Here is a 14,240-nt window from a genome sequence, read left to right as displayed (position 1 = left end):
TTTTTATTTGTAGTGAAAATAATTGAGTTAGCTTCATAGCAAGATCATGTTCTTAAACTAATAATGTGTAACATTTATTTTAAATTTAAAAATTGAAATATATCCTTGTAATTTTTAGCTGTTGTCTGAATAAGTCACCCTTGCATGATTATTTTGATTTAAATAAAAGATGCTGCAATATTAATTTAAGAGTTATAAGAGATTTAAAAAACATTTTATTATATATATCTTTTAGAATGGCAAAGATTTAACTCCAGATAATCGAGTGGGCTCAGAAGTAAATGCAGAGTTTACTGTACTAACTAATAAATGTGCTAGACGTGATGACTCTGGTAAATATACTTTAAAGCTGACAAATCCTCAAGGATATGACACAGCATCTTGCAGAGTAACAGTTGTAGGTAAGTAGTAGTACTCTATCTCTGTATTTTTTTTTAAAGCATTTCACTAAGTAAGTTAGTGAAAGATATAGAAAGGATATATCCATACTTTCAGTTTCCTGTTGTATATCACGTTGAGATTAAATATGTCAATTATGCTCCCACATAGTACTGCACTATAGGTTTTGCATCTTCTCCTGTTTGAAGTTAACATAAATGTAAAGCAAACTTTTGGGTTGGTTACAGGCTTCATCAACTTTGCTCTCCTAACTGGAATTAGTTAAAATTTCTATAATATTATAAATATATAAATATATCAGCAAGCTCTTTAAAGAGAAACAGTTAATTCAACATAAACTTTAACACATAAATATGAATAAGCATGGAGCATAGAAATGGTAGATTTAAAATTAAAAAAAAAAGAATCAACAATATGTTATCAAATTGGTTTTACAAGATATGTTAATTCCTGCACATGGTGGCATATATTTTTGTCCTGTTTCCATTTCCATTACTCTGGATTAGAGGCAGATGTTGAAAGTTGTTTCCACTTTGTTATATTATAAATATAAAAATATTTCTATTTATATAAAAGAATATAATTTCTTGTCATCTTTAATTTATAATATAACAAATTGGAAAAAACGTTCAACATCTATCTCTAATCCAGAGTATTTTAATAATAAGGTGTGACATGTTTTGGCTACTTGTATGAAATATGACTGCATTACTTCAGTCTTGGTAAGCTTACTGGGTTTGGCTGGGTATCACTTCTGGGTTTGGCTCCCACTGATGAGACCTCAATAAAGTTCAAACCAGTCTGGGTATTGGCCCTTCCCATGATGCACAGCATTATACATGTCTGTAAGGATATGTGCATTGCATTATGGGATACTAAGGCAATTGATGTGAAGGCATTAGCCTCTCTATATGGTTTCCCTGTCGTTGCATTGTGGGTCTCTCACAGTGAGTCATTGAAAACTTCATGGAGATGTCTTTGATGATAATAATAATTTAATAAAATTATCCATCTACCATCCATATTCAGTTACAGTTAATCAGTCAGTCTTGATACAATTAGTCAGCCCACAAATCATTGGTGTTAGTGAGACGTGGTTAACAGAGGATGACATGCTCACAGGAATAAAATGCCACGGTTATAGCATTTTTCAAAAAGAGCAGAAAAGATAAAAGAGGAGGGGGGGATATTACCGATGATTTCAGAACAGTTATGTCCTGTCAATTTGGAACTTGAGGAAAGCAAGAATGATAATAGCTTTGAGGCCATTTGGTGTGAGGTTGAAGTTAGCACAAATTTGGATATTTAAGGGGATGTTGCTACAGGACAGGGAGAGATGATTCTTAAATGTTAAGACAAATAAGACTGGTGAACACTAGGAGAGTGATAATAATGAGTGACTTTAACTATGGCTGCAAATGCTGGAAGTTGGAAATGTGTGTGTGTGTGTGTGTGTGTAAGGAAATTGAATTCATTGACTTGTGACTTAAACTGGTGTGATGGAGAACCAAGCCCTTGGCTTTTACTCCCTTTGTCTAGTGTGTCTGTCTCTTGAGGGAGGGGGGGGTAGTTATTGAGCAAGTGCTCGCCCTATTCGGGCTGTGTGGTTTATAGTTAGCTTTGGAAGAGTGGGATTGTTTTGGGGCGTTTGTGTTTCATTGTATCGTGTTCATTATAATCTGTTGCTGTCCTTATTAGTTGGTTTGGGTGGGTGGCTGCTTGTGTGAAGTGACTTTTGGCCGTTTGTTGGAGGAATTTGAGAATTGTCGGTATATTTGCTTCTCGATGGAGTTGTGTGTTTCGTATGAACCATGGGGCGTCAAATGACATTCTTAGACATTTGTTTTGTATTGTTTGGAGTTTTTTGATGTTGTAAGGTGCTGTGTGACTCCACGTGGGTGATCCGTATGTTATTATGGGTCTTATTATTGATTTGTAGATGAGTAGCTTGTTGTCTATGCTTAAGCAGCTGCGTCTGTTGGTTAGTGGGTATGTTTGGGCTATGATTGTGTTTGCTTTGGCGCATATGTGTGCAATGTGGGTATTGAAGTGTAGTTTTTTGTCAAGTTGTATTCCTAGGTATTTCGTTGTTGTTACCCATGGGATTGTTTTGTTGAATATGTGTACTGAGTTGTGGGGGGATTTTTCTTCTTGTGAACAGTATTGCTGCGCTTTTGTCTCCGTTTACGTCGATCCTCCAGTTTTTGAACCAGAGTTCAAGTTCATTTACTGCGGTTTGTAGTCGTTTTGTTATCAGTTTTGGGCATAGTGATCTGGTTAAAATGGCTGTATCGTCTGCGTAGTAGGCAGAAAACGTTGTCTTGTTCTGTGGGATATCAGCCATGTAAATGGCAAATAGTAGGGGGGAAAGTAGTGAGCCTTGTGGGACTCCCACTGTGATTTTGCGTTCAGTGGATATTATTCCTTGTATTTTTACTCGGAATTTTCTGTTTTTTAAGTATGAGCTGATCAGGAGGACTAGATGTATTGGTACTTTTGCTGTTAGTAGTTTATGTAGGAGGCCGATGTGCCATACTTTGTCGAAAGCTTTGGCTATGTTGAGAAAAATGGCACCGGTTTGTTGTTTCCAATTGAAACCGTGTATGATGTATTCTGTGATTCTTTGTACTAGTTGTACCATACCGTGCTGTGGTGTGGTCTGAACCCGAATTGTTTGTCTGGGATGATGATGTTCTTGGCGGCTATTTCTTGTAGTCTGGTCAGGATTACTTTTTCGGATATTTTTCCGAGGCAGGAGAGGAGACTGAATGGTCGATAATTTTGTGGGAATTTTGGGTCTTTTCCTGGTTTGGGGATCAGGATTACGTCTGCAGCCTTCCAACAGTCTGGGAAATAGCTGAGCCTGAGCATTGCGTTTGTGATGGCAACTATGTGCATGAGTGCTTTGTGTGGTAGATGTTTAATTATTTTGTTCGTGATTTTGTCTGGACCCGGGGCTTTTTTATTTTTAAGGTGTTTAATTATTGCGTGTATTCCTTTTGGAGATGTTGGGCGGATATTCGGTTGCTGGTTGTGGTGCCTTAGTGCATGCCGCATCTGTCGGTGTATTTTTGTGATAAATGTTAGGTCTATGTTCTTGTAGTTGGGGCTAAATTGTAGCTCTAGGCTGTCCGCGAAAGCTTCCGCTTTTTCGTCGTCGCGGTAAACTGTACCGCATTCCCCATGAATTGGTGGTACGTAGCTTGACATGTTGCGAAGGCCTTTGAGGAGTTTCCATAGTACTTGGTCATTTGGTTGTATAGATCGGAGTGTGTTTTCCCGGTATTGGTTATGGAAATCTTTGATTGCATAGCGGACTAGTTGAGTGACTTTGTTGAGTTCTTGTCGGTCTTGTGGCGCTAGTGTTTTGTGATATTGTCTGCGTATTTTGTTTTTGTGCCGGATGAGTTTTCGGATGTCTTCTGGGAGTTGGTTTGGTTTCGTGCTGGATGTAATCGAGGTTACTGCTGCTAGGCTTAGCGTTATTTGTTTTTCTAGGTTGGAGACTGCAGTTTCGATATCTTGTTTCGTGGAGATGGTAGGTATGGGTCCTATAGTGTCCTTGATTTTTGTGGGTAGTTGTGTCCAGTTTGTGGTTGTGGGGTTTGTTGTTGTTTCGTCTGGTGTAGCACCCACCTGGAGTAGGACTGGGTTATGGTCTGAGCTTAGATCGTTTATTGTTATTAGCTGGTAATGATGGTTCACGTTTTTCAGGATAACTATGTCTAATACGTCTGGTCGCCCGATCATGCCATAGTGTGTGGGTTCGATCGGTCCTGCCACTACAATGTTCCTGTTAGCGATGAAATTGTGTAGGATTTTGCCGCTTTTGTTTGCAATCCTGCTATTCCATGCTGGGTGTTTAGCGTTTAAGTCTCCTGCATTATTATGGTTTCATTATTGTCTAGTAGCTGTGACAGGTCTGTGATAGATATGTGTTTGTTTGGTGAGTTGTATGTGGCGTAAATTTTGAGACCGTTTGTGTTGGCTAGGTGAACTTGTAGTCCTGTGACTTCTAGGGTTGTGAGCTGGTGGGGGTTTATTTCGTTAAATCTGAGTTGTTTTCTGATGAAGATAGCTGTTCCTCCACCTCTGGCTGTTGTTCTGTCAGTTCTGAATAGGAGGTAGTTTCTTAGTTTCTTAGTTTTGGGTTGTCTGATGGGCGTAGGTGAGTTTCGTTTATTAGTATTATGTCTGTGTCTATGCGTTATATGAATTTTCTTAGTTCGTGCATTTTGTTGAGTATGCTGTTTGCATTCCAATATATTATCTGTAGTGAATTGTTGGTGTTGATTGTGTTATTCATGAGTGAGGGTAGAGAAGATTACTTGTGCGTTTTTCATGAAGTGTTTTGTTGAGTCTTGGGTGGGGTTTGTCTTACTGAATGCAAGTAGCATTTCGCCTAGGGCGGCTGTTATTTTGGCTGAATTGGGTGTTTGGTTGTAGGTGGGGGTTCTTGGTTTGTTCTTACTATATCAGCATATGTTGTGTTTATGCGGGTAGTCATGGGAATTACTGGTTTTGATGTGGGTGGCATGTGTTTGTTTGTGTCTGTTGTGGAGCTTGGATCTTTTGCTTTCCGTGTTGTCACTTCGTTGGTTGGGTGTTTAGGACATCCCTTATAATTTGCAGGGTGTGGGCCGTCACAGTTTGCACATTTTGCTGGAGTTGTGCGGGATTTAGTACAGGAAGCTGTGGGGTGTTTGTCTCCACACTTCAGGCATCTGAACTCTGCCTTGCATCGGCTCTGGGCGTGTCCGTACTTTTGGCATCAGTGGCACCGTCCGGTTGATGCCCTCCGAAGCGGTTCCATTCTGATGATGAGGTCACACACTGTTCTTAGATTGTATATTTCATGTTTGTCTTTATCGATCTCTATTAGGATTAGTGGCATCGGGGTTTTGTTTCCCCTGTGCATTCTCAAGACTTTTATGGGTGCAAAGCCCTGTCTTGTTAGGTCTCCTTTAACCTCATCTGTTGTGATTGATTCTACTACTCCTCTTATTACAACTTTTAAGTTTTTCTCACTTTTTAATGCGAACGTATGGTAGGGAATCAGTGAGTCATCTAGTTTTTTAGTGAGGTTTCTGAAGTCTGTTACTGTTTCGGGTTGTATTCGTATTCCCTCTGCTGTATTTCTTGCTGTAGAGAACTTGATCTGGCTGTGTTTCATGATATTTGCTGTCTCCGACCATTTTTCCTTCGATCGGAGGATAACTGGAGGGATGCGTTCTTTTTTGTGTTGCTTGATGCGTCCATTGGTGTTTCTTGTTCTACTGTGTCTGTGACTTTTCGTCGTTTGTTTCTGTTGATTACTTCAAAATCTTCATTCGTGTCTTCTGAGTTAGAGTGGTGTTCTTGTGGGGAGGGTTCTGGATGTTCAACTTCTAAGTCGGTGGGGCCATGAGTTGCTTCGTTGTTTGGTGCTGATTGTATGAGGGTTACAGTGCCCGGATATCTGGTTTCTAGTTCTAAACCTATCTTCCTGAAGAGTGTTATTAGTTGGTCATAGTTAAAGTTTGCTAATGTCAGTTCCTCCATTTGGTTCTGCCGGTGTGCTACTGTTAGTTGGTAGTGGATGGGTAATAGTAAATAGAAAATTTACTTACAATGTCCGGATTTTCTTCCATGCACTTTCTTTAGTTGTTTCGTTGAAGACGATCCTAATCCACTTGTAGATGCACTGATCACGAATTCGCACAATCTGTATACTATATCCTATACTATATCCTATTCAGCTATAACATGTACTATATACTATATCTGAAAACTCAGCACTTCAAAATACCTTAAAACTGCTGCCTGAAGAAAACACTAACTATCTTGAAAACACTAACTATTTTGCTGCTATCTTGCTCATAAAATTGCAGATCATTACTCATCCAAATCAAGCCATCGATCATACTGCAATCTTCAATCTAAGCCAGCCCTCGATTCTCGATACTCATCTGAATTCATTGAGCTATGTAGAGAAAACTGCATGTCACTGAAGAAAACTTGGAACACAAGTATTAAACATAATAATATTGTCTCATACAGTGATAATAGAAGATGTCACCAGTTGAGAAGCATGATCATGTGGTTTTGATGTGGGGAGCGGCTAGCCAGGTACGAGCTTCATGGAAAGAACACAAGATATATGTGGATTACAAAGTTGTAGACTATGGTAAATTATGAAAACAGATTGGTGATGAGCAGTGGTTGAGCAGTTGAAAGGGAGAGAAATCAGCAGTGCCTGGAACTTGGACCACAGTGAATTACTTATGGCAATGTAAAATTGTATTCCTAAGGTTAGGAATAACTAATCATCTTCTATCTATCAAACGCTGTAGTTTTAATACCCTCAGCCTATCCTCACAACCAGTATTTTACAGTCCTGAGATAATCCACTTCTTCTAATCATGGCAACTAAATCTCAGTACAATAACCCAATGTGTTCTGATCAGGACCTTATGCAATCTAATCATCACTCTCAGATTGGGAGAGCTCACAACTCTATGATATCTTTCAGTCTGAGAGTTTTCTATACAGTTCACTAACATGATCTCTAAATTTGGTCAGTAATCTTCTCAGTATTGTAGCAGTCCTATGGATTACTTTTGCAACCTTCGTGAACTTCAAACTTATTTCTTTAGAACATCACTCCAAATCTGTTGCTTCCTTCACATTCTCAGTTTGCAGATGATGCACATCTTGAAAGAGTTTTTAATATTGCCAATGTTGTGGCTCTTCTGAAGAATTTGAATAAGCTGAACAAGTGGTTAAGCAATTGGGGATATCAGTTTAATACAACTAAATGTAAGGTCTTAAAATCTGGGATCGACTAATTTAGCTGCATTAAACTGATATTCCCAATCATTTACTCACTTTTCCAGTTTATTCAAATCCTCCAGAAGGAACACATGATTGTCACTATTAGTAAAAATTCTTTCAAGTTTCACATCATCTGCAAACAAATGAGAATCTCCTTGCAATTCACTGTGATAATATCATTAACATAAAGGTTAATCAGTAAACATCTCAATACTGAGTCCTATGAAACCATACTTGTTATCTTCCTTTTCTTAGATACTTTACTTAAATACTCTTACACCCCTCCCCACTTCCTCTGGTTCACAACTCTAAGCATTTGCGAGGCCTCTTTAAATTTTCTTGTAAAACAGTCATGATCAGTATATGACATTTTTGTTTGTTGCCAAAGTACTTGTAGTAGTAGTAGTTGTGTGGACAGCAGTAGTTATGTGTAATTTATGCTTTTGTCTTTTTTTTTACATTTTTTACATGCGAATCTCTCCTACCTTCCTGTCTGGCCTACATAACAAATGCCACAGGAGCAATGAATCTCATAGATGTTGTGGTTTTTCATGGGATGATGTGGAGGATTTGATGGATGTAGGAATCTTGATATTTTTTGTAAAGATAAAAAAAGCCACTTTTACGTTGTACTCGCAGAGCAATGCAACCACCTTGTCTGTGACATTCTTGATTATGATATTCTCACATCATAATCACAAGATTGACTTTGCATTGTCTAAGATGGATCTCCCATGATGAGTCATCTGACTCCATGGAAATACCTGTAAAATAATAAGAATATTATTTTATTATTATTATTATTCAGGTATTACACAGGCATGTTATACAGGTAATAATAATATTATTATTATTATACAGATATCTCCATGAAGTCAGACAACTATTACCCAGCTACTAAGTATTATACTCCATGAACTCGGACGACTCATCATGGGAGATAAGTTTCAAATAATAAACACCTCTCTTTAAACTGATTCACAGATGATGCACTCACAACCACCTATGGCAATCCATTCCACCCATTCACCAACCTCCAAACAAAAAATGTGGTCTGAATATCCTTGCTAACTACCGTCTTCTCTCCTTACACAATTTCCATGGGTGAACCTGCATTCTCTCCCTTCCTGCCATTTACTAAAAATTTCTTTACTGTCAGTCATATAAAACCCATTTAATAACTTATATGCTTCCATTGCGTCTCCTCTTTTATCTGCTAGTTTTCCAAGTCCACAGATCATCAATCTGTTCTAATAGAGAACATTCCATAGACCTCCTATGATCTTTGTCCCATGCTTCTGGATCTTTTCTGGATCTTCTAAGCCACTTCTTCATCCCCACAGAATCCAGGTTTCCAGATCTGCTTGCAGTAGTCTGTATGTGGCCGTACTAAAGGCTTATAAAGTAGAACTGTGATTCCCCTGCCTGTTATTGTGTTCTTTAGCAACCATGTAATCTGATGTGCTGTTTTAATTACCTTCACAATATTCCCTCTAAACTTCAACTCATCTGTTGCCTGTAGTTCTGTTCCATCAATATAGCACACAGCTTGTGATTTTCCAAAGTGCATCCACTCACACTTGGCCACATTAACTGTCACCCAGTTACTTTTCTCATACTGTTTTAAGTAATCCTGCACTCTCTTGTACTCCACATTCCAGAGACCACCCACCTTTGTGGATCTTCTCTGGTCGCTTTTCAACATGTCCTGGCAACAACAAAACCTAGCAATGGAATCTGTGCACAATAATCCATATGAGGCCTAATCAAGGCCTTATGGCATCATCACCTCCGTATTTATACATGTCAGGTCCTCTACATCGTTGTCGTTATCCAATGTGATGTCTTCACAACTTGTCCAATGTGGCTCCTGAATTTCAGGTCTTTATCCACCACCACTTCTAGATCTCTCATCTCATCTACTTCCTTTAAAGTTTCCCAACCAAATATATACTTCTCATCCCATCATTGCTTACCAAATATCAAAACCTTACACTTTGCAAAATTGAATTGACAGTTCCAGTGACCTGCCTGTTCATGCAATCTATTCAAATCCTCTTGTAAGGCCATGAAATCCACTTGACTCTGCAATGCTCTTCCCAGTTTTGCATCATCTTCACACATCTGCATATCACTAGTTAGATTCATCCCGATATCACTAACATACAATTTGAACAACAATAGTCCTAAAACTGATCTCTGCAGTACACCACTAGTTACCTTCCTCTTTCGAGACACTTCACCCACATATACAATACCTATCTGACAGCCAGTCACTGATCCAACTGAGAAGTCTGTTATCCAATCCCATCTCTTTCAATTTGTTTATCAGCTCATCATGTGGCAGTCTATCAAAAGCTTTTGTAAAATCCAAGTATACCACTGTATATGCATTTCCCTTGTCCAAGGTATTTGTCACCTTGTTATAGTACATAAGCAAGTTAGAGAAACATATCACCCTTTAATATATCCATGCTGATAACCACAGAGAATACTGTTGTTAACTCATTTCTGTATCCTACTCCTCACCAATCTCTCCAGTATTTCCATAAATCCAGATATACAGATTGGCCTATACTTTGAAGCGACAACCTTATTACCACCTTTATGCGGTGGAACAATTTTACCCTACTTCCTCTCCCTTGAAACCTGTGCTGTTGCAAGACTCTTATCAAATCCTATCGTCTTATTGACATCAATTTATTAATTTCCTCAAAATACCTCTTACTCACTCACAATTAAGCATCCTCTCCTATGTCCTCTACACTTAAGTTCCTCATGATTCCAACCTGATCAGGATGAAACACCCTTTTCAATTGATCACTGAATACTTGTCCAAGGTATTTATCATCTTGTTATAGTACATAAGTAAGTTGGTGATCCACATTGTCTTCTGCAGCAATTAGTATTCTACCACTTTTATCCATTAACATCTTACCATGATTATCATTCCTACTTGCCACTTATCTAAAAAACTCTGTAGGGATTTTCTTCACCTGATTTGCCAATTTCTGCTTATACCTCACTTTTGTTTTCTTTACTAACTGAATCACTCTCCTGAATTGCTCTTTATACTCTTCATGTAACTGATTATTACCATTATTCATCTTATACTTCCTCCAAAGTATCTTTTTTTTTTTCTTCAGATTTCATTCTCAAGATCTACATTCATCTATTTTACACTTACCTTATTCAGCCTTTTGGCCTTTGGAATACATTCACACATTGATGTTATGTATTTCTTTGTCAACTCTCATGCATCATTTATTTCTTTACTGCTCAACTCCTCATTTTCCATGTTACATGTGTTGAGGCTTAAGTGCTGTGAAGAATTCATGTTGGAGGTTTAATGGAATATTATCAGCACTGAGAAAGGATTAAAAACTACTTTAATACTTCCAATATTTCGTCTCTGTCACAGAGACATCTTCAGGGATTACCAAAAAAACACTTTTTTAACAACACACACACAAATATAATGCAATAGTGATTGAAACTAAATTCCTATCTAGGTGGTGCGCCCTCTGTGGGCATTTACAGGTGGCCTAGGATGTAAAGAGGGATCTCTGATAATTAATGTTTCCCAAATGTTGGGAAGTTTAATGCAACCGTATTTGTTTAAATTAGGTTGATTCCTGAGTGCAGATGCAGATTCAAAGAATAGTCTTTCTTTTTTGAATTTACTATGGTGGAGCATGGTGGTTTTTTTCCAGGAGATCCTGTGGGTTGTATCCAAAACATGGTCTGCAAGGCCAGATTGACTATAATCGTGATTGCAGATGTATGACTTGTGTTCTTCTAATCGGATTGTTGCTGATCTGCCTGTCTGTCTGAAGTAAGCCAGTTTACAGGTGCAAGGTATTCTATACACTACAGACACTGAGAGAGGAGGGAGGCTGGTCTTTAGTGGAAGGATAAGGGTAGCAAGTTTATGGTGGGGCTTAAAAGCTGTATGGAGGTTGTACTTTTTTAATGATCTAGCTATTTTTTCTGATGTACCACGGATGTAAGGTATGGTGATGGCATTTCTGAAGTCCTTCTGAAGAGATGGTTGGGGAATGGGGAAGGACTTGATTATTATTTTTAATTCTGTAGTCACTGTAGCCATTGGAAAAGAAGGTGTTGTGTATGTGTTTGAGTTTAGTTGAAAGGGCAGTTTCACTGGAACAAAGATTGTGGGCTCTATTGGTAAGAGTTTTAATAATGCCATATTGCTGAGAGGGGTGGTGGTTGGTGGTGGGAGAGTTTGTGAATGTATCTGCCTGTATGAGTATGTTTTCTATATACAGAGAAAGAAAGGTTTCCATTAGGAAGGTGTGTTACTAAGGTGTCTAAAAAGGGTAAATAATTGTTTTGTTGAAAGTTTTTAATTGTCATTTTCCTTTTCCATTGTAAATTGAATTCTTGGATGTAGACTATTGAGGTGACTGAGAAATGAATCTAATGTGTCTGTGCTATGAAGCCAAAATAGAGAACACATCATCTACATATCTTAGCCAGATAGAAGGTTTTAGAGGGGAAGAGTCTATGACTTGTTTTTAAAATTTTTCCATGTAAAAATTGGCAAGAGGGGGGGGGGAACCCATGGCAGTTCAATCTATCTGTTTGTAGATTTTGTTCTTCCAAGAAAAATAATCAGAGAAGATGGCAAAGGAAAAGAGATCTAAGATATAAGAAGGAAAAACGTTTTTTAAGAGTGTTAAGGTGTCAATTAGGGGAGTATTGGTAAACAATGAGATGATGTCAAAGCTGACCAATATGTCTGTATTATTTAAAGTAAGATTTTCAATTAAGTTTTTAAAGTGGGTAGAGTTTTTTACATGAGATGTGGTAAGACCAGTGAGAGTAGGTCAAAGAGTTAGCTAGCTGCTTTTACAATTTGTAGCAAGGGGCATTGGTGGCATCTACTATAGGTCTTAGGGGATAATTAGGTTTGTGGATTTTCGGTAAACCGTATATATGGGGGGGGGGTGGAACAGAATGGTTTGAGTTTTTTTGTAATGTCAGGAGGCCAAGAGGACACTTTTTTAAGTAGGTTTTTTAATTTTTTAACTTGAGTTTTTGTGGGATCATGTTCAAGTGGTATGTAGGTAGTGCAATCATGGAGAATAATATTCATTTTCCAATTATATTATGAGGCATTAAGAACGATTGTGGCATTACTCTAATCAGCTCTGGTGATGACAATACTTTTTTCTTTCCATAATTTTCTGAGGGCAGAGAGTTGACTGGAAGATAAATTAATTTTTGGAGGTGACGACCAGGAGAGGATGTTAGCTACGTCAAGTCTGATGTTATTGGCTGTTTCTGGAGCTAAGTGACAAATTCCACATTTGATGTTGTACATAATATCCAATACCTGAACTTCTTTAGGTGCGACGGCAAAATTGTGTCCGAGGCTTAGAGCAATAACAGCATCTTCAGTGAGGTATTAGCATCACATAATCACTGAGATGACATCTCTCCCACCAATTGGAGAGAGTGACCATATCGTTTTGACTTGGAAAATGAATAGACATGCAGGAGTGGAGTATCAAAGAGACGGGAATGTATGTGGAATTATAAGGCAGGTGAATATAATAGTCGAAGACGTCAACTTCGGGAAATTTCATGGAGGGAGGAATTGGAAGGCCAGGATATCATTAGTGCATGGGAAATTATGAAAGAATATTTGTTAGCAGCAATGGTAAGTTGTATACCACGAGTGAACAAGAGGACACAATTTGGAGTAAAGTAGATGACAAACAATGATAAACAGGAATTGCATGTGAAAAAGAGGCTATGGAAGAGATATAAGGAGACAGGTGAAGAGAAGATGCATGAAGAGTATAAGACACAGGCAAGAAGAGTGACTAGTATGGTAAAGAAGATGAAACTGGAATATGAGAGGAGATTGGCCCTAAGATCCAAAGAAAATCCTAGGGAATTTTTTAGATATGTGGCCAATAGGAGGAGAAATGACTTTGGAAGAATGATATTGTTGGATAAAAATGGGAATAGAGTGACTGATGCAGAGGACATAGTGGAATTGTTCAGTGAACTCTTTATTGGAGTATTTCATCCTCGAGGAGTCAGTTTTAATGCTAGAGGGATTGGCCAGGTTCGATGTTTAGAGGTGCAGGAGGAGAGTGTGTTTCAAATACTCAGTACTCCGGATGTCAGTAAAGCTGTGGGACTGGCTGGTATTTCACCATGAGATTTGAGAGAATGTGCTAGGGAACTGACAGTGCCTTTGACCTGGCTTTTCAGTTAAATTCTGGCTGTGGGAAAGGTGCCCATGGAATGTAAGGAAGATAAGATAGTGCCATTGCATAAGGGTGGTATCAGACTGGAAGTGTCTAATTATAGGCCAGTTTGTGTCATCAGTAGTTAGTAAGAGCTTGGAAAAAGTAGTGACGGACCATACACAGCATTGGGCAGATGAGGGTAATGTTATCTGTGAGAGTCAACATGGATTTGTGAAGGCGCACTCTTGTTTTAGCAATATGCTAGTCTTTTATGATAAAGTTACAAGAGCATTAGATGAAGGAAAAGCATATACTGCCATTTTTTTAGACTTAGCGAAGGCATTTGACAGGGTGCCACATGATAAGCTGATATTTAAGTTGCAGCAGATGGGTCTGGATGTCAGATTGGGCAACTGGATTCAGGATTGGCTGTATGATAGGTATCAGAGAGGTGTGTATGGTGGGGCAGTTTCAAGGAATCGGGGGGGGGGGGTTACAAGTGGGGTCTCACAGGGCTCAGTACTTGGACCAATATTGTTTAACCTTTATATCAATGACATTGTGAGTGGATTGCAAGGGGATATTCAGTTGTTTGCAAATGATGCGAAGCTGGGAAGGATTATTAGTAATAGTGCAAATGCTGCAGCCCTGTAAGAGGATTTGAATAAGCTAGATAGATGGGTAAATGAATGGAGGTGTAGGCTTAATGCAGCAAAGTGTAAGGTCTTGAGGTTTGGGAAACATCCATGGGACACTGCATACTCTATGGGAGTATGCAGGGCACACTGAATAATTTTTCTC

At 38.5% G+C, this 14,240-nt stretch overlaps 1 protein-coding gene across 1 annotated transcript in view; it reads left to right on the top strand.

The window, feature by feature from the left end:
- The window catches only part of LOC150096673 (twitchin-like), a 2,440,784-nt gene that overhangs the window by 1,685,571 nt on the left and 740,973 nt on the right, over window positions 1-14,240 (top strand). Inside the window, exon 92 of the mRNA XM_090408679.1 lies at window positions 236-401. Within this exon, the coding sequence (XP_090264805.1) occupies window positions 236-401 (166 nt within the window). The remainder of the gene's footprint in view (window positions 1-235; window positions 402-14,240) is intronic.

This window comes from Typopeltis vanoorti, chromosome 18 (genome assembly GCF_054136105.1).
Source record: "Typopeltis vanoorti isolate ZY-2024b chromosome 18, IOZ_Tvanoo_1.0, whole genome shotgun sequence".
Lineage (NCBI taxonomy): Eukaryota > Metazoa > Arthropoda > Arachnida > Uropygi > Thelyphonidae > Typopeltis > Typopeltis vanoorti.
This window is presented reverse-complemented; position numbering and strand designations above follow the sequence as displayed.